The sequence below is a fragment of the Podarcis erhardii genome, assembly GCF_964252035.2.
Source record: "Podarcis erhardii genome assembly, chromosome: 6".
NCBI lineage: Eukaryota > Metazoa > Chordata > Lepidosauria > Squamata > Lacertidae > Podarcis > Podarcis erhardii.
In genome coordinates this window covers 31,489,838-31,509,710 of record NC_138510.1, presented here as the reverse complement: position 1 = coordinate 31,509,710, position 19,873 = coordinate 31,489,838, and the positions used below count along the sequence as shown (strand labels likewise).

General features: G+C 43.0%; 1 protein-coding gene across 7 annotated transcripts in view; it reads left to right on the top strand.

Moving 5' to 3' along the window:
• The window catches only part of CHD6 (chromodomain helicase DNA binding protein 6), a 113,278-nt gene that overhangs the window by 44,502 nt on the left and 48,903 nt on the right, over nucleotides 1–19,873 (top strand). For all 7 annotated transcript variants that reach the window (XM_081864705.1, XM_081864709.1, XM_081864708.1 and 4 more), the window contains 4 exons: nucleotides 8,038–8,555; nucleotides 15,273–15,420; nucleotides 17,378–17,527; nucleotides 18,554–18,619. In XM_081864705.1, the coding sequence (XP_081720831.1) occupies nucleotides 8,038–8,555; nucleotides 15,273–15,420; nucleotides 17,378–17,527; nucleotides 18,554–18,619 (882 nt within the window). The remainder of the gene's footprint in view (nucleotides 1–8,037; nucleotides 8,556–15,272; nucleotides 15,421–17,377; nucleotides 17,528–18,553; nucleotides 18,620–19,873) is intronic.

Sequence of the window (19,873 nt, the reverse complement as noted above, 5' to 3'; positions counted from 1 at the left end):
GCTTGTGCAATAGACTTGAGCTCTCTGGTTTGGCTAAAAACCCACCTGACTCTTTTCTTGTATATACAGAAAGGATTAATGATACTCACAGTGTCTGATACAGTTGAGAAGGGCCTATTGATGAGTGAAGAGCATGAGCACTTAACTGCTGCCAATGTTAAGTGTTGTTGTGAGAGATAGGATCACGCTGGAGATTGGTGAAAAATGAATTCTGAAAAATGAACTGAACAAATGTTTCTCCCTGAAATGGCAACCCATGAGGGGTTAAGCTTTGCTTTGTCTCACCTCTTTGGTTCTGTGGCTCTGATGATACGGAGTTGAGTAGAGGTATCTTGGCAAGGTCAGTGCTGAATGGCCTGGAATGTTTCCATTTGCAGCCTGTACCTAACAGGGCTTTTAGGGAAATTTGTAACATGCAGGGATATGTGAAATTAGATATGGCACCTATAATACCACTGTGATTTCCCCTGAAATGTCGCAGAGTTACCAGGGGTCTGCCCTGCATGGTGGCAGTGGATTGAGGCTGGTAACTAGCCAGTTCTGTGGGTTTTCTTTTCTTGTATGTTTCATAAGGCTGTTCCTACAGTTAGGTCTGAGAGCTGACTAATACCTAAAGAGGAAGTGTGTTGGAAGGCAAGGAACAGGCAAGAGGTTTGGGAGAACGTGGCCTGGAACATCTAGGTGAGGAAGACTTGGGTTGCTGACCACATGAGACTGGGCATGACCAGGAAGGAGATTATATATTAATCTCTTCAGTCCCCTCTCCTGCATTCCTAACCCTATGTTTTCCACCATCATCAATACCTCCCTGCCTCTTCTCTTTTCACCATCACTATAACCTCCTAATCTGTTCATTCTGTCTCTTCTGCCTTTCTCTATCTCATCTCACACCCTTCGATCATCAAGAACTCGCCTCTTTAAATTCATAATAATCTCTTTCATCCTTGGCCTTTCTAACTTCACAACTCTTTTGGGGTTCAGTGCCCAAGATAGTTGGATATCCTTCTTATTCCCGACTTATTTAAGATCCACCTGCTTTTTAAAAAACAAAAACCCTTGTTTTCCTTTCCTTAACTGCATTACCTTCCCCATCTTTCCCCTTTATGTTTTATGTTTAAATTAGATTGCGAGCTTCCAGGCATGTCCTTGTCCTTGGTTTGCCTTTTGCACAGTGTTTTGCATTTCAGGTTCAAAATAGTATACACCTGTGCATTGTATAGGGTATTTTATACTTTTAGAATGGGGACACCTTTTTTTCCAGGCCAGAATCTAAAGTTCGGGTATGTTCACAGACAGATAAGGGAAAAACTTACCTCAGTATTAAGGGTTTAACTTTCTCTCTTTGTTCTAGTATTTCCCAGTGCTGGAGAGGCAGTCTGCTTTTTAAGCCAAAATAGCTTTTTTTCTTTGAAACCTGTTCAGTGAAAAAATAAAGTAAAGGCCCGGCTGCTTTTCCCTCTCCTGTATGAGGACACATGCAGCTTGAAAAATGAATGGCAGACTAAGCACCCTTCTTTTCTTCTTTGGGGACACACCATTTCTGTTATTTCAAGTTCTTGTACTGGTTTGATCTTTGTGTTAGAGAAGGACACATGTGAAGCAGTTTAGTACAGTGTTTCATGGTGATAGATCGGTGCTGTAAGGTTGCAGACGTGGAGCTGAAGAGCTCATCAAGGGTGGCGGGTTAATTAAATTTTAGTGGCTTCTATTGAAGTATTTTTTTCAGAGCTTGCCTAAAGAACGCTGGTCTCTGCAAATACAAACAGGCAAGCAGTTAAAAAAAAGTAGGTCATACTTTTGAGGCCTACTAACCTTGACAGTTTGCCTTTAAAGTGCATCTCTCTCTCTCACTATGTTCACAGCAGCTCCTGATTGGAAGCAGATAAGTTTTTTCTCTTCCCCCTCCATCCTGCTCTGGGTGTACTTGAATTCCCATTGGCTTTCACTGAGATTCATAGTGCCAGATCCAGGACAGGTTTTGGGAAGTTGTGCAACATGAACACAAACACAGAGAGATTTTTTTTGCTGATGTTTCTATTCTCTGCTCTCTTTTATTATTAGAGATACAAATTCTATTTGCAAATCTGCCAACCAGCATTAGATGCTGAGCCATTGCTTTAACAGAGCCAAATAAATGAAGAAGGATTGTAAGACCTGTCTTATCTTCCAGAGGTATGGTAGTTCCTATGTACAGTGGTACCTCGGGTTACATACGCTTCAGGTTACAGACTCCGCTAACCCAGAAATAGTGCTTCAGGTTAAGAACTTTGCTTCAGGATGAGAACAGAAATTGTGCTCCGGCGGCGTAGCAGCATCAGGAGGCCCCATTAGCTAAAGTGGTGCTTCAGGTTAAGAACAGTTTCACGTTAAGTATGGACCTCCGGAACGAATTAAATACTTAACCCGAGGTACCACTGTATATCCAACTACAGGTGTTTTCGGGGTATAGAACCGACCTGCCTTCATCTGTAATCCAACTGTGCTATTGCTACTATGATGATCCCAGAGATGCAAATTAACTTTAAGTGAGATATTTTGTTATGATGGTTTATTGGTGAAAATTTGAAAATGCAAGGTTATGGAGGCATAGGCATGCAGCTAAAATGGAGTATTTTGAGCAGATGTCAAGTCACACATGAGAAGGAAAAAGAAAAGGAAGTGTCTGTGCTGCTATTGGTTAACTGCATTAGAATTTCACATGCCAAAGCTGGACATGGAAAACTTGCATGTGTCAAGAGAACTTTAAGTGTTAATGGAATTAGAAGCTGCAGTTGGTGTTAGGAAGTATAATTTTCTGAAAACATATTTATTTATTCTCCCCAATAGGGGGCCTGAACTAGTAGGTAATGATGTGGCTGCAGAACAAATAATTATGTTGACTGTGTTAATTTAAAGCATGGATAAGGCTGCAACAAATTTTATCCTGTTTTGATTTTCCTATCAAAAATAGTACAGTAGATAGAAGTAAAACATGTCTGACTTTCAACCAGTTCCCACAAAATGATTCCACCTATCCCTTTTATAGGAAAATGTACCGTATATAATAATATTCAAAATGAAGGATGGGCCAAGCATGTTGCTCTTCCAAAAAATAAGTCTGCTACATATTTGCAATTAAATAATTTTTTAACAACTTGGTTTTTATGTGTTTTTCAACAATTTAACATTCATAATGTCCAGAAAGGGACGTAATGCAGTCATATTTATTTAGGTTACAATACTAAAAACACTTAGCTAGGAGTAAGTCCTATTGAACTCAATAATGCTTCCATCTGGGTAAGACTGCATAGAATTATGCTGTTAAAATTGTATGCTTAGCCATCCTGCCTCTTCAGGTGATTAAGAAAGATTTTAAAAATAATATAAAACTAGCTAAGAAATACAGTAGTACCTCAGGTTACATACACTTCAGGTTACATACGCTTCAGGTTACAGACTCCGCTAACCCAGAAATAGTGCTTCAGGTTAAGAACTTTGCTTCAGGATGAGAACAGAAATCGAGCAGCGGAAGCAGGAGGCCCCATTAGATAAAGTGGTGCTTCAGGTTAAGAACAGTTTCAGGTTAAGTACAGACCTCCAGAATGAATTAAGTACTTAACCCGAGGTACCACTGTAATCTTCAAACCTAAGAGAACAAGCAAATCTGTCAGAAAAGAGCAATAGAGTTTTGTTAGGAATTATACAAATGCTTATTAATTGTTAACTTCTTTATTAAGAAGTTGTGTAGAAATAGACGCAGACTGACTTAAAATATCGATTTAAGGAAAAGGTGACTGCTTCATCCCATTTCTTTCAGTGTTAATTTTAAAGCTGTATTTTTAACTAGGTTGATTTTTCAATTATGAAAGAGTAGTACATTTCAATAACTACTCATTTCAAACAGCTATTTTGAAAACTAAATTTAAGATCATTAACTGCTCAGATTATTTTGTACATCAGGGTTCTTCCATTGTAGTTGTACAGGTGTAACAAATCTAATTCAGTTCTGAGGTTCCTGCAGGACTCAGATAAGGTTTGCTGGGGCTACAGTAGTTCATTAATTTTTTTTGTTTCCATTGTTTTACATATTACACACTATAAACATCAATGGAGGAGAGGGCACGTCTGTTGCAAGTAAATGCACTATATGAAGCTCAATTCTAGTCACAATTTTCTTATTTAGATTGCAGCATGTTTATGATTTGTATTTCCAGATTCCCTGTATAAAAGGACACCAATATTCTTTTACATATTTGCAATCAGTTATTGCAGATGGCCACATCAGTTGCAGATGTGTTTAAATGCCATTGGTTTAGTCTTTTCCAAACTATTTTTAAAATCACATCAGTATCCTGCTCTTCTTCCAAGTAGCTTGAGGCAATGTACATGGGATCATCTCATTTTATTGCTGCAATAACTCTGTGTGGTAGCTTAGACTGAGAGAGGAATGACTTGCCCAGGGCCAATCTGTGGGGTTTCATGACGGAAAGGAGATTCTAGCAATATCTAAATCGGCAATGCAGATGAAACGCTGCTCTGGCTCTACAAGTTAAGACTGTTTTTCTCAAACTTGGATCTCCAGCTGTTGTTGGACTACATCTCCCATCATCCCTAGCTAGCTGAGTCTGACCACTGGTGCCTCTCACTTTGTATTGTCCACACCGACTGGCAGCCGCTCTCCAGGGGTTTCAGGCAGTGATCTCTCCTAGCCCTACCTGGAGATGTCAGTGATTGAACCTAGGGGGAAGAAGAAGAAGAGTTTGGATTTGATACCCCATTTTATCACTACCCGAAGGAGTCTCAAAGTGGCTAACAATCTCCTTTCCCTTCCTCCCCCACAACAAACACTCTGTGAGGTGAGTGGGGCTGAGAGACTTCAGAGAGGTGGGACTGGCCCAAGGTCACCCAGCAGCTGCATGTGGAGGAGAGGAGAAGCGAACCTGGTCCCCCAGATTACGAGGCTACTGCTCTTAACCACTACACCACACTGGCTCTCACACTGGGACCTTCTGCATGCTGAGTAGATGCTCTACCACTAAACTATGGCCCTTACCCATTCTCTGAGGAGAGTCTTCTCTGTATATACAATGGTTTCTCTTCAGATCATATACATCTTTATCCTGGCAGTGAAATTATATGCCTTTCAGTGCTGGGTTAAAATCATCATCATCATCATCATCATCATCATCATCATCATCATCATCACGACCATTACTTATACCCCGCCCATCTGGCCGGGCCTCCCCAGCCACTCTGGTGGTTTCCAACAGAATAGTTAAAACACAATAAAACATTAAAAACATCCCTAAACAGGGCTGCCTTCAGATGCCTTCTAAAAGTCAGATAGTTGTTTATTTCCTTGACATCTGATGGGAGGGCGTTCCACAGGGCAGGCACCACTACCGAGAAGGCCCTCTGCCTGGTTCCCTGTAACTTCGCTTCTTGCAGTGAGGGAACCGCCAGAAGGCCCTCAGAACTGGACCTCAGTGTCCAGGCAGAACGATGGGGGTGGAGACACTCCTTCAGGTATACTGGGCCGAGGCCATTTATATAAAATCTTTTTATTTGCAGAAGCATTTTAAAATACTGTCTTTTAGGAAAGGCACCTCATTTTTCATCAAGAGTTCATACTATGTGAGTAAAGGGACCCCTGACCGTTAAGTCCAGTTTGTTTGTTTCTTTTATTACATGGCTGAGGATGACTCTGCTAATCCATGCCAGGAGTCAGGAGAGCCATATCTTTCTCCCTGAAATTGGCAGCTCTGCCTCACTGCAGTGAAATGCTCTCTTAAGTTTTTGGGTGTACTGTTATGTCTTTGCTGTGAAATAATGCAGCAGCTGAAAAGTGTTACACTGAATTTGAAAATACACAGGAATATTACAGGAAAACTCAATTTAAAACAGGAGTTGGCTTGAATGTAGCTTCATTGCTGCTGGATTTTCCCCATGCAGCCATGTGATAAGTTGGGTTGTTGCATTGCATTGCACAGTGAAGTGATTTTTAGAACATCTTTACTGTTCCAGATATCTGATGTTCAGCCAGGTTTGTACAACCAGGTTCGCGTGTGGCTGCGTATGCTTCTTTGCAAAGTTTGCAAGTAGTGGCCACTGTGGTAAATGGTTATCCGTTGGTACTTGTTTATTTGTTGATGGCGATAGCAAAGCTTTATCTTGCTCCTGCAGCCATAGCCTCGAGACACATTTTCCCTCATGTTGGTACCTGCCAAGGCGAGTTTACGGAAGTTGTACTAGGTCAGGCATAGGAAACCTATGTACTTCCAGGTGTTATTGGAATACAGCTGCCACCAACCTTTGGCTGATGGGAGTTGGCAAGATTTGGAGGACCACTGTGCTAGATTGAAAGAGAGTATGAGGCAAAGTTAGTGCTAGCAGGATAGTGGGAAAGGGTTTATTTTGCTTGGGATGTGCTGTGTCGTAATGAAATGTTGGCTAAGTTGTAGTTACATTAGGACAGGGGTGCCACTTGTGCATTTGTTTGCAAGGGGCTATTTGGCTATCTGCTCTTTTACCTTATTTTTATGAGAACTTGCACAATGGGCAGTACCCAACTAAACAATTTCACTACTGCAAGCATTTTTAGCTGTGCAGTAAGAACTTCCCTACCCTCTGCACTAAATTTGCTCTGGTGGGTTGAGGGAACCTCTGGAACAGATTTAGAGATGGTGCAGGGAGAAAAGGAAATGCAAGAAATCCCAGTGGAACTGAATTTCCATTTCTGCCCAGCTTGTTGTCATATGAAATGCTTCTGACAATCAAAACAGTACACATACCTATTCTTCTCTATACAAATTAATCACTTAAAGTGCACTGCCATGTATCAAAAATGGTTCACAAAAATGGTTCCTGATATAATGGACTTGACAGGTATGTCTTTAGGACAGCCATTGCTGTTGTGGAAGGGATATTACTACTACTACTACTACTACTAATAATAATAATAATTTTCAGTGGTTTTGAAAGGCTGGGAGTTCTAAAACAACTGGGGGAACAGCTGTGTCAAGACCTTAGTCACCCTTTCCTCTTTCTTCATAATCATACATCTTTGTATAGGATCTTGGCTATTTGTGATGTAGTGATTAGAGGCCAGCAATGGTAGCTAGAATTTCCCAGAGAACCAAAATTTTATCTTAGAGACAGGGCCCGCTACATCTCTTTTATACAAAGCAGAGAGGGTATGTTTCTGTGGCAGCTCAGTCATTTACACCCTCCGGCTAGCATAGCAGGCCAACAGCAGGTGTGAATTGTCAGGTCAACAGCAGCTTCAAATATCTGGACGGCTGTGTCATGAAAGACGGGAGGAAGCTTATTTTCTCCTCCTTCAGAGGGTAGGACCTGAACCAGCGGATACAAATTGCAAGAAAGGAGATTCTGACAAGACATTAGGAAGAACTTTCTCATGGTAAGAGCTGTTTTGACAGTGAAATGAACTACCTCAGAAGGCGATGGTCCCTCCTTCATCGGAGAGTTTTTAAACAGAGGTTGGCTGGCCATCTGTCAGGGATGCTTTAGCTGTGATTACTGCATCACAGGAGGTTGGAGTAGATGGCCCCTGGGATCCCTTCAGAATCTGCATTAATTCCTCCAACTCTGTAATGTATGTAGAGAATGGCTTCACATATTACCTGTTCCAGCATTTACTTTGAATTCTGAGTATGTATGTATCCTTTAATAATCAACTGTCTCTTCTTTTGCCGGGCATATGCATTTTTCAATGTCATAATCCATAATCCTGAGGCAGCCAGTCATGCATACCTTTTTTTAGGGAATGCACTATTTCTAGCACAGAGAAAAATCCTAGTAACGTGGTAGGTTGCCTAAGACCTGGATGGAAACTCTGGCATCAGTGTGGATTAACTGAGTGAAACTTTCTGCTGTTTTTGTCAAAGCTAACTTTTATTCAAAATCATGCGAGAAGGACAGGCCACTTGTCATTACCTTGTTAAATACAGCGGCCAGGATTGGCTCTCAAGCTCTCAGCAGCAATACACACTCCTCTGTACATGTGTGGTGACATTTCTTTCTGTGTTCTCTTTGCAGCTGCCAAATTTTAATGTGCTGAGTCATTCCCCAATGTCTGATGCCTCCATCACCTTTGAATGCAAGCCACAGTCCCCTTTTGCGGACAGCACAGATCAGGAAGATTTGCATGACCTGGTGACAATCTCCAACTTGGCCAGCGTGAGCCTGGCCCAGAAGGACCAGCAGGATGTGGTGCCTGTTGAGGTGCCCGATGAGATTGTGCAGAACATGGTGACATCCCTTAATGGGATGCAGGACAACAGGGGTGGGGGCACTGGGGTGAAGAAGAAACGGAAGAAAAAAGAGCTGGGGCAGCAGGAACCAGGGGGTGAAAGAGAAGCCAAACCAAAGAGAAAGAGAGAGCCTAAGGAACCAAAAGAACCCAAAAAGCCCAAGGAGCCTAAGAAGGCCAAGGAGCCCAAGCAGGAGGGGGCAAAGAAACCCAGAAAGCCTCGGGAGCCCAAAGTCCCAAAGGAGCCTAAAGAGAAGAAGAGCAACTCGGAGTCTCCCCCCAAAGCCAGACCCAAGAAGACCAGGTGGGTGTTTGCTCATTTCATGTTACCCTTTTTTTGTTTCCCCCGCAGCCATTTTTCTCTCTGCTTTGCTTTGGCCTGAATGTTGTGGGTGGTTTTTAGGAACAGGCTATTACATCTACACTTCTCTATACCACAAAGCATAGTGCATCCCAGAGGACTACAGAATGAAACACCCTTGAGCTAAAACCTGTAATGTGCATATGTCAAATGCAGTCAATAGACTCACTTTTTTGCAGCCCCTGGTTTTTCCCCCCAGAATTGAGTCCCACCACTTATAGGAGAATGGCTCAGATGTTGATAGGAAACAAATTGCTTAATGCTGTTGTGGAATAAAGGCAGCTTGGTGATTTTGGCAAAATGGGATGGAGAGCCTATTTGGTTTATTGATGTTTCTGTGCTAGAGGGACTGGATATTTAAAAGTATGTTTTCACTTCGGGGTTTCATAAAATTAGTACCTAGCAATAGCATTATTAATCATATTTATAGTAATTTGTTCAGAACCATGTGTCTGCCTTCTCAGTATGGTTTTTAAAACTGCAAGAGCTCCCATTTCTGTGCCAGTGTGGAAGCGTAATTTGTTTTCGTTGAATGCAGTGAAAATGATTGTTCCCTACTTAGATTTATCTAAGGCTCCTGTCAAATGTAGCCACAGTGGTATGGGAGTGCTATGATGTGATTCCATAGCTGGTCAGGTGGGGAAAAACCATGTGATTGGTCTTGCCCATACTGTAGTGTCTGCATTTGTCTTGGAATTGTTTTGAGATATTTTAATTGTTTTGTTATCTGTATTAATCATCCTGGAGTCCTTTGGGAGGCAGGGAAGGATATACATGTAGTTAAAAGTGATAATTCACACACAGCCTAAACCTAAATGGGCTCACACTACTGTGGTACCTCGAGTTACATGCACTTCAAGTTACATACGCTTCAGGTTTCAGACTTCGCTAACCCAGAAATATTACCTCGGGTTAAGAACTTTGCTTCAGGATGAGAACAGAAATCGTGCTCCAGCGGCGCGGCAGCAGCAGGAGGCCCCATTAATTAAAGTGGTGCTTCAGGTTAACAACAGTTTCAGGTTAAGAACGGACCTCCGAAACGAATTAAGTACTTAACCCGAGGTACCACTGTACTTGGAAACGACCCCTGTTCCTCTCAGACCACATTTAATGGGGACCTAAATCTCAAGTTCTGACTACCTCCTGCAGTAATACTTGGTGTTTGAGGTTGGGCAGTCCCCCCCCCCCATGTCACATACTTTGGTTTAAGAAGAAAAGTAAGTAAATGGCTGCAATAAATAGGAGGTGGCTTAATTGAAATCTGTCTTTGGTGGGAGTCTTCTATAGAAAAATCCCCAAGTATAAATGAGGCAAGAATTTTGACCTCTTGGTAGCTTTATTCATCCTTGTTGGGGGGGAAGTGGAGCTAAATGTGGGAATAGGGGAAGGTGGGGGGAATCGCAAGTCCTAGTTCATCGATGACAAGAGTCAGAAATAGAACCCATTTCCCTCCTTAAGCTTTCAGGTGACATGGGTATCCTAGAATACAGCCCATTTTCCTCAAAATGACATGTGATTGTTTTTCTATGTCTGTTGTAGTGCAAGACCGTAATAAACGAGGGTGCATGTCTTAGGGTTCTTTGTGTTGCTGCCTGAACTAATTTCTTTAATTACGAGCTGGTCAAGAGAGAAGGGCTGATCTCCCTTGAGAGTGTCCTTAATTAAAGATAGCCGTAGGTAATGTCTCCTGCCTTTGTTGCTCTCTCTCCCTTTGATTTGGCTAAAAGCTTTCACAGAGTCACTTGCCTTAAGAATCCAGGGGTGAAGTTTCCACTCCCCAGCAATCCATGCTTTCCCTGGGGTTATGGTTGGTCTTGTGCAGGTAAACAAAGGATAAGCACCAGGCTAATCTGAAAGCGGACTAATTATCCCAGCATGTGATTATTTTTGCGTTCACTTGAAACCTGTGAAAGTGTTCAACGTTCATTTGCCACCTGGGCTGAAGATTTGACTTGCTGTTCTTTAGTGGTCAGGAGCATGACACATTAGATAGAGAATTCTGTGTGGATTTCATCATGCTTAAAAAGAGAAATCGGTTTATGTGAAGTCATGCCTGTTATTGCACCTCAGTGTGGCATTGGGATGGTGCAGTTTTATGGCTGAAGCTAAGGCAGCCTCACCCTATATAAACCTTCTGGCTAAGAGACCACAAGAACGATCATGTACCCCACCCTGAACAGCTGGACTGGGAAGTGGACAGTCAGATCAGCAGCACTGGAGGAGATAAATATCCAGACACCAGCATAATGGCTATTCCTTAGCTAGAACCTACTGAACTTGGATACCATGAGCTAGAGACCCCTGAATTAAGACCTCCAGTCAACAACCTCTGGGCCTGCACCCTCCCAAAGGACCTGTCCTCATCCTCAGCAGAGACACTATGTGTCTCCATGTCACTCATTCTGGAGGGAATTAAGGTGTGCTAGGCTTGAGGCCAAAGGACTCAAAAACATCGCTTTAGGAAGGGGCAGAGCCTGGGAGGTTGTGATCTGGTCCTGGAAGAATGAAAGGCTTCAATTTGCAGGCTCTTTTGGAACTCTCCAAGGTGCTGCATCTTTGGGCCTACCTTGTCCCTATTTGTCCTGTGGAATTCTTGTTAAGGACCTCAAAAGTGTAGGGGAAAAAAAATTACTTTTACCAGGTGCCATAAGATTGACTTTAGTGATCAATTTTAAAGGGGTTTTAAAATTAATAATAATAATAATAATAATAATAATAACAACAATAATAATAATTTATTTATACCCCGCCCATCTGGCTGGGTCTCCCCAGCCACTCTGGGCGGCTTCCAACAAAACACTAAAATACAATAACCTATTAAACATTAAAAGCTTCCCTAAACAGGGCTGCCTTAGATGTCTTCTAAAAGTTTGGTAGTTATTTTTCTCTTTGACATCTGGTGGGAGGGCGTTCCACAGGGCAGGTGCCACTACCGAGAAGGCCCTCTGCCTGGTTCCCTGTAACTTGGCTTCTCGCACTGAGGGAACCATCAGAAGGCCCTCCGAGCTGGACCTCAGCGTCTGGGCAGAACGATGGAGGTGGAGACGCTCCTTCAGGTATACTGGACTGAGGCCGTTTAGGGCTTTAAAGGTCAGAGAGAATGAGAGGAATGCCCACCCAGGTAGGGTAACAGTGGGAGAGGAGTGCAAAAAGGAGAAGAGTTTTAGAATGTTAAATTCATCGGGGGGTGGGTTTCTTGTCAATGACACTCGTGACTGCCATATATTATGTCACTCTTCATAATTTGTGGACTAGAGCCACGGCTAGGAGCAACTTGCTTGTGACGAAAGGGTCATTCTTGCTACTTAGATTCTCAATAAGGATTCAAGTCCATTGGTCCTGTCACAAGACATTTTAAAAAGAAGATAGCAGGGAAGCATTCCTTCTGAAGTGACAGTATAAAACATGCATGCAAATGGAGCAATTGCTGCAAATTCTCTAAGCGGCTGGTAATCGTGGCATAATCTCCTCTAAATTATTTCTAATCACAGTTAGCTCCAGCATTCATGAATGGAACCGTTGTTAATTGTGACTGCAAAATCAATGTCTGGGGACTTGCTACTGAAGCAGAAGCTACAGCATCAGTGCATTTCCAGAGCTTCTGGTTCATTCACAGGCATGTGGTTGGGTCGCAACTGCCTGAAAAAGCTGTTGGCAAGAATTATTTTTTTGCACAACCTCCAGCTAACAGCAATTTCCCATGAAACAGGGGCAGGAAGGTTCAGCGGAAACATGATTTTAAAATAGACAAAGAAAGATAAACCAAAGCAAACCATTTCTTATTAAAGGAGTGGCAAAAGCAAAAATAAACTAGATGAAAACAGCCCTGAGTAAGGAATAATACACTTGAAATGCGATTTCTGTGGTCCCTGTGGGTGTCTTGTTCCTGTCCACCACCACTCACTTGACCTAGTAAATTGGTACAGCTCTCTTGATTTGTATACGCTGGTACCAGGTATGTGAAACTGATCTGGTATTTGCCTGGTGCCTCTGAGTGCTTTGCTGAGACCAGTGCACTGGAAGTAAGCATCATTGATAGGGAAAGGACATTAAACCCTGAACATGAAACTCAGCTGTGCTTTGGGTTATGTTTAAAAAAGTTATGTGTTTGAAGTTTGTCAACTTTTAATTTGAGAAACATTGTAGGGAATTTGGCTTGAACTGTGCCTGATTGTGCATTGTCTGGTTTGCAGCTGGTGGAAGCGTAAATTGATGGGGCCAGTTATGGGGGCTACTCCCCCCCCCCCATTTACAACAGTCTCACTGGCTACCAGTCCATTCCTGGGCACAATTCAAAGTGTTAGCTGTCACCTACAAAGCCTTACACATCTTGGAATGAGGCTGTCTGAAAGGTTACATTTTTCTATATGATGCGGTCCAGGTTTTAAGATTCTCGAAGAGAGGTCCTTCTGTCAGTCCGGCTAACATCAGAACCACATTTGGTGGAACTTAAGAGAAGACCTTCTTGATGGCTGCTGTAGAAGTCCTTGCCAAGGAAGTGTGACGTTAACATATGAGAGTGCTGGAGGTGAAATAGTTAAACAGGTTACCCAATCAGAACCCAGGGGGTGGAGTCAGAGGGACTACAAAACCAGCTCTGGGAGGGGCAAAGGGAGGAGTTCGTTGGGAGTTGGGTGGTTGGTTGGAGTCGGAGTGAATTGGGATAGAGTTTGTGGGTAGGTTGAGTTAGTGTAACAAAATAAGCTGAGTCAGGAATAGTTAGGGGCTAGGAAGACAAGTAAATAGCTGAGAGGTGGTTTAGTGAGTAAGAGCAGGTAGCGGAAGTTATAGGTCTGGATAGGCACCCCATGATTGTAATTGACCGATACTGTTTATGAAACCACACGCTTGTTAAACTGCAATAAATAAACAAAAGTTTATGTTCCAATTTAATCCTGACTGGACTCAGTATTCTACCAGGTAGGGTCTAGGTGGTGGCAGCGAGAAATAAAGTGGTGGCGCAGGGATCAATAGACGGTGAAACATCCGGGGACCCTATGTGATCGCCACAGGGAGGTCTGGCTGTTCCCATCTCTTAGTGACCTCCTGTTGGTAGGCAAGAAGATTTTTATTTAGACAGGACCTGAACTCATAAGCCAACTATTGTAAATATGTTTAAATTGGTTTGAAGTGGTTGTTTTTCTTGCTGTTTAACCTGGTGTGTTTTGAATTTTAATGTTGTTTTTGTTGTATTTTATTGCATTTCTATTGTTAGCCACCTTGAACACCATCCGATGCATGAAAACAACTGGAAAGGGCTGGGTTAAGCTGTAGTATAGGAAAACAAGGCACAAGAAAGGAGCAAAACCAAAGAATTCTGCTCCTTTTGGCCACTGGCTGAATCTCTAATGGTCCAAGCAGCTGGAACAGGCCCTCGTCAGATTCTTAAAACTTTGAGTGTTTGCTGGAACCAAATTTCCAAAACTCCAGCAAATAAAGGTTATTCATTGTATTCCTGCTATCATGGCGTGCTCCTCCCCACCCCCCAATTATTTGAAGGTCTGCATTGTATATTGTATGAGGCTCTTTTAGAAGCTATGCAGGTTTCACGTTGCACCAAGGTCTACTAGGAAGGAGAAAATATGATGCTTTGGAACTGCAACTGCTAGCTGTTACCCAGTTCTGTCTCTGTCCTTAGGTGAAGCACACAGTTACCTTGGCAGGTGGAGAACTGGAATAAAGAGAAAACTAAGCAGTTATAATATTATCAGAGGTAGAGATCAATTTTAGTTGGTATTCTAGGTTAAAAAAAAAGTCAACAGAAACAAAATTGGGTAGCTTTATCCTAGCAGTTAGAGGGAATAACCTCTGATAACGAAACCTGCTTCGCAATTTTTACTACCTAGCCTGATGAAGAGCTGTGGGGAACTTGCCATTATTTTGTGACATTTCAGTTGACCTAATAAAGGTATTGACATAATGTGCATTTTGGATACATGGAATGGATGATTTACTGAACGACTTACTCTAGCTGCCCACTTTTCTTTTTTAACACAGGCACTTTTGAGGCTGCCTTTTCATAAACAAGATGTTTAAAAAATGCTGTGCAGTGAAATGTCTCTGTATTTCCTTGCTATAATATTTTTCTCCTTTTTGTGTTGAAAAGATTTTGCAAACATCTTTTGCATACTTGTTCCTGGAAAGGGAGAAAGTGTAACCTGTTTCCTCCAGCAAGACCAGTCAGTTTGTAATTCAATTAACACAGCTCTTGTTCAGCCCTGACTCTCTTTGTCCAAAGAATACCCAACTGCCATGTGACATCATCAACCTCTCCTAGCCCTACTTCCCCACCCCCATTTGTTTTTTAAATTTGTTTGGAAGCCCAGAGAAGGGTTCTCTTTAATTTGACACTGAACAGGCGTGCATATAATGCTAAACCAAAACATGGCTTGATTCAGATGTGGTTTTTGGGAAGAACATAACTGCCATTGGAAGAGAACCATCCAAAGGCATGGTTTTGTGTGTGACCCTTTTGATCCTGACTGAAAACGACCAAGTACTCTCAAAGGAATAGTGGCACAAAGGGAGACACATTTTAGGGAGGCATTTTGGGCAGAAACACAAATTATTGCACCAAGCAAATTATTACACCAAGCTGATGTCCTTCAAAATGTACCTGCGATTTCATATTCCTCTGACACTACTCATTTATATCTGCAGCACGGAGCAAGGACCAACTCCTGTTGAGAAGAAAAAAAAAGGGAAAAGGAAAAATGACACTTCAGTGGACAGCCTTGAGCTTGATCAAAGCCTCCTTTCACTGTCTGGGCAGAGCCCTGAGGAGTCTGCTGAATCAGCTGACAGCCAGGTATGCTTGGGCTTCTCACCTTTATGGCATGGGAGGCTCTGTCTTGAGAAAGAATGACTGCTATCATTGGGATTCTGTGTGTGACTCTTCAGGTATATGGCCAATTGCTGTTCCAGTAATGTTCCTCCTATTTAGTTGGAGAGCTCATTTTTTAATCATACGTTCCTTACAATGTGAGTCCCAAAGGATACATCTTGATAGCAGTTTGTGCACAAAACCAGAAGTGTGGGAATTTGCCAAACTGTGTATGTCCAAAATGCAAATGCCTTGTTTTTTAATACTACATGACCCCTTCCCCTCATGGATAGCATGGTCTGTACTGATCTTGTGCCTGGCCCTGCTTGTGCTGGAGAGAGGTAGGAATCTATATAGTATAGAATTGATTATTCAGTATAGTGAAATATAGGGGGGGGGGTGCTGTGCGTGTATCTCCTCCTTTAAAAATGACAAGACCCTACCATCTGGCCATGCATCCAAGATACAACTGGTATGAAGAGAATGCTCTCCTCTCAACTTTTCCCTCTGCTCTTGCAATTGCTGACCTTACCTGAGTCAAAGGTACCCTGGACAGCTCCATGCTCAGGCTGAATACTTCATATGAGCAGAGCTCAGATGTTGCTTCAGCAGCTACCACCCTCAGACCGAGCCTTAAATAGGAACTGCAGCTCTGTCTCTGTAGCTAGCACTGCTTTTGCTGAGAGGGAGCACAATGAACAATTTGCTTCTTAACAGACCCAATAAGATTATGGGTCAAGAAAAGCTGGAGACGCAAAGAGGAGATAAAGAATGCTGAAGTTCTGTTCTGTTCTGTTCTGTTCTGTTAAATCAGTGATTTGTGAATTCAACAGGGAGCTTGCTCGGAGAGTATTTGCAGCATGAAGGGAGTGATGGTTTACTCAAGGGCAGCTCCAGGGAAGACACAGGACAGCAAAAGTGATTCTGTGGAGTGAGCTGAATTGTGCTTAGAGCTTCCCAAACAGAAAGGGCTTTTGCCTCCCTTTCCTTTCCTTGTCTATGGAGACACTGCCTATGGAGTTAGTGAAGATTTCCAGGAGCATATGGTGTTGAAATCAGAAGGATATTTGCTGTTGGAAGGAAACAACTGAAGTGGGGGGCATGAGGTTTTAGATGTACTTGACTAAATGCAGATTCTCACCCACCAGAGTAAGTCATTACCTGCCTTGTGGTTTGCTTTGTTCTGGTTTTCTTTCTGGGATTTATGGGGCCTTTCAACATGCATAGGACTGTGAAAGAGCAGATTCCCTTGTCTTGTGGTGTACAGCACCCAGGACCAGAGGTGCTGATGTTAAAGAGTTGGCTCCAGATTTATCCTTGGTGTAGGATGCTTGAAATGGTGGTCATGGCAGATAGCAATGGCAGAAAAGTTGTCCCTTAAATTGAATGGAAAACATAATGGACCTCCGCACAGTTTTTTTGCAGCTTTATTAGCTACACCACATAGCATCAAGTGGAATTGGATGCATCACTCCCCTAAGACTTTGGATGAGAGATTGAATGGGAGAACCCTTGTTATTTGCATTGGTGAATGTTAGCAAGGAAGAAGCAGAGATTTTACAATTGCTGTATACTTGAACATGTATGACAGACTGAGATACATGAATAGTTCTATGGAATAGTAAGGTGTGATATCTTTGGAAAAAATCACAAAATAGTGTACTAGTGGAGGGCTGGTTTTTGCTATATTACATTTGTCCTCTTATGTGTAAATTAATAAATAAAAATGACCGTGTGGTTAGAGGGGGCATTTGACTGTGTCCTTCAAACGACTGCTTAGTTCATCCTGCCAATGCCCTAGTTTTGCAAGGGCTGGGAGAGTACCAGACAAGCTCTGAGTCCTGTTCCTGCTCTCTGTATTAGCTGGACAAGTGCCAGATCTGAGTCAGGAAATTAGGTGTGCATCCCTCTTCTCTTATCGGAGCTTCTGTTTGATGCACAGAAGCGCCGCTCTGGCCGCCAGGTGAAGCGCAGGAAGTACAACGAAGACCTGGATTTCAAGGTGGTGGATGATGATGGTGAAACAATTGCTGTTCTGGGAGCTGGCCGGGCTTCTGCTCTCTCTGCATCTACCTTGGCCTGGCAGGCAGAGGTAAGGCTGGGGCTCTTGAGGAAACAAGGTTTGCTTCTTTGCATCCAAATATCATTTTCTGATATGGAGGAGAAATGTAATAGGAACATGACATGTGGATGTCTGGGTTAATACTGGCAAACGTTTGAGAGCAGAGACACGTATATGCTGGTGCTATGGCCATATCATTGAGGATCCAAGAACATGGAACATGCTATGTACAAGTAACCAAAACATGTAAACTAACTTCACTTCTTAAGCTCCCAGTTTGTTTCCAGTGGTGGTCTGAATAGGGCCTGACGCGTTACTTTTTAATACATACAAAACAAAACAAAAATGGTAACATGGATTTGATACGCAGTTATTTGTGAGCATGTATGTTGTACAGGCATATTCACTGACGACTCCACATTTTTAAAATTTATTATTACATATCTATCACAGCTTTCCTTCAAGGAGCTCTAGGTGGCATGCATGGTACCCTCTCTCATTTTATCCATGCAAAAACACTGTGAGGTAGGTTAGGCTGAGACACCGTGACTAGCCCAAGGTCACCCAGTGAGCAGGGATTTGAATGTGGGTATACCTAGTCCTAGTGCCATAGCAAAGCACACCACAAAGCACCTAAGCCAAGAGCAGCGCACCACCTGAGGCAAAACAGGAACATGCTGTACTGCCACACCGCAGCCTCCTTTAGCTGGGTGGTGTGGTGGCTCCTGTTTCTGCTGCCTGAGGCAGCTTCCTCACCCCACTGACCTCATGGGCGGCCCAGCCCTACATGAGCAGAATTACTATAGAACATCCTTCATTAACCTGGTGCCCTCCACATGTTTTGGATGATGTCAGGCTGATGAGAGTTGGAGTCCTGCAGGGTGCCAGGTTGATGAAGCCTGACATACACATTTGCCTGTCTTTTAATTCCAGAAGAGGCCTTGAGTTGGGATTTGAGAGCTTGAGGATTTCCCCCTTTTTAACCTGTGCAATTCTGGGGCATCAGATGCCGCTATTGCATCAGAATAACTAACCTTACTGTCTCGGGATCCACAGGAGCCTCCTGAGGATGATGCCAACATCATTGAGAGGATCCTTGCCTCCAGGATGGTGCAGAAGGAGGTGAGTAACTCTCTTACCATGAGATCCTAACTGGTCTTTTTCTAGGCTGCACGAAGTATGTTGGGCGAAAGTTCTCTAGTGGGTAGAGTTAAGCCATGGCAACCCGTGTAGGGTTGCTGTAGGAGTTTGACGTCATACCGACTAAGCTTTTTGGGCTGGGGCTACGTTGCCTCTACGAACCGGTATAACATGGTATGGGTCTTAAACAAATGTTCTGTACTGTTAGTAGTAGAAGCAGTTGGTGAATTGAGTGGGGAGATTGCATGTAAGGGAGAAAAGTGTCCTTCTGAATCAGGCATTCACTCTTCATTGAGTAATTACAGTCGTACCTTGGAAGTCGAATGGAATCCATTCCAGAAGCCCGTTCAACTTGCAAAGCACAGATTCTGATTGGCTGCAGGAAGCTCCTGCAGCCAATCGGAAGCCACGGAAGCCCCGCCGGACGTTCGGGTTCCACGGAAGGTTCGCAAACCGGAACACTCACTTCCAGGTTTGCAGCATTTGGGAGCCAAAACGTCCAAGTACCAAGGTGTTTGGGATCCAAGGTATGACTGTATATGATGCGAAGTTGAGGAGGAGAAACTGTGCATTGGGTGCAGTACATGCACATAGTCTGCATATCATGGAATGGGAAGGTGGACCCATGTGGTTGAGTATATAACATTTAGAGAAAGGAACTGGATAATGATTCTTCCTGCAAGATTTGCAGGGTTTATTTTTTTATTAAAACAAAAAATTCAGAATAGTTAGGCTTTCAACCTATTATTTTGATGAAGCAATTGTACCGGGTATTGTCCTTGACCTTTTACTGTGCCTGAGAAACGGAGTCCAAGGTCACAGGAAAATCTAACTCTCAGCTCAGACATAAGGAGGGTCAGAAAGCAAGAAACAGCTCAAAATTGGAGGTAGGGAAGGCAGAGGCTCGCTGCGCCTCTGCACCCAATGAGTTCTTTGAGCTTGGTGCAGAGAGAAGCCCACTTGTTCTGCCTCCTGTCTCCAGTCCCAAGCTGAAGGGAGGAGGTGGAGATGTGGCTGCTTACTTAAGGTTTGGGTTCATCTCGCTCGCTAGAGTTTGGCTGAGTTTTAAAATCTGGGACTCCATATTAATATGGGCTGATGTATTATTTACCATGTCGCAAGTGGGTTTACAGCATTTGCTGTAGAATAAAGCATGTGCTTTAAAGACAGTCTCCAGTCTGCTTGGCGATAGGGCTTTTCTTACAAAGTTGTCAGGAGTGGCTGTTCTGTGCATTT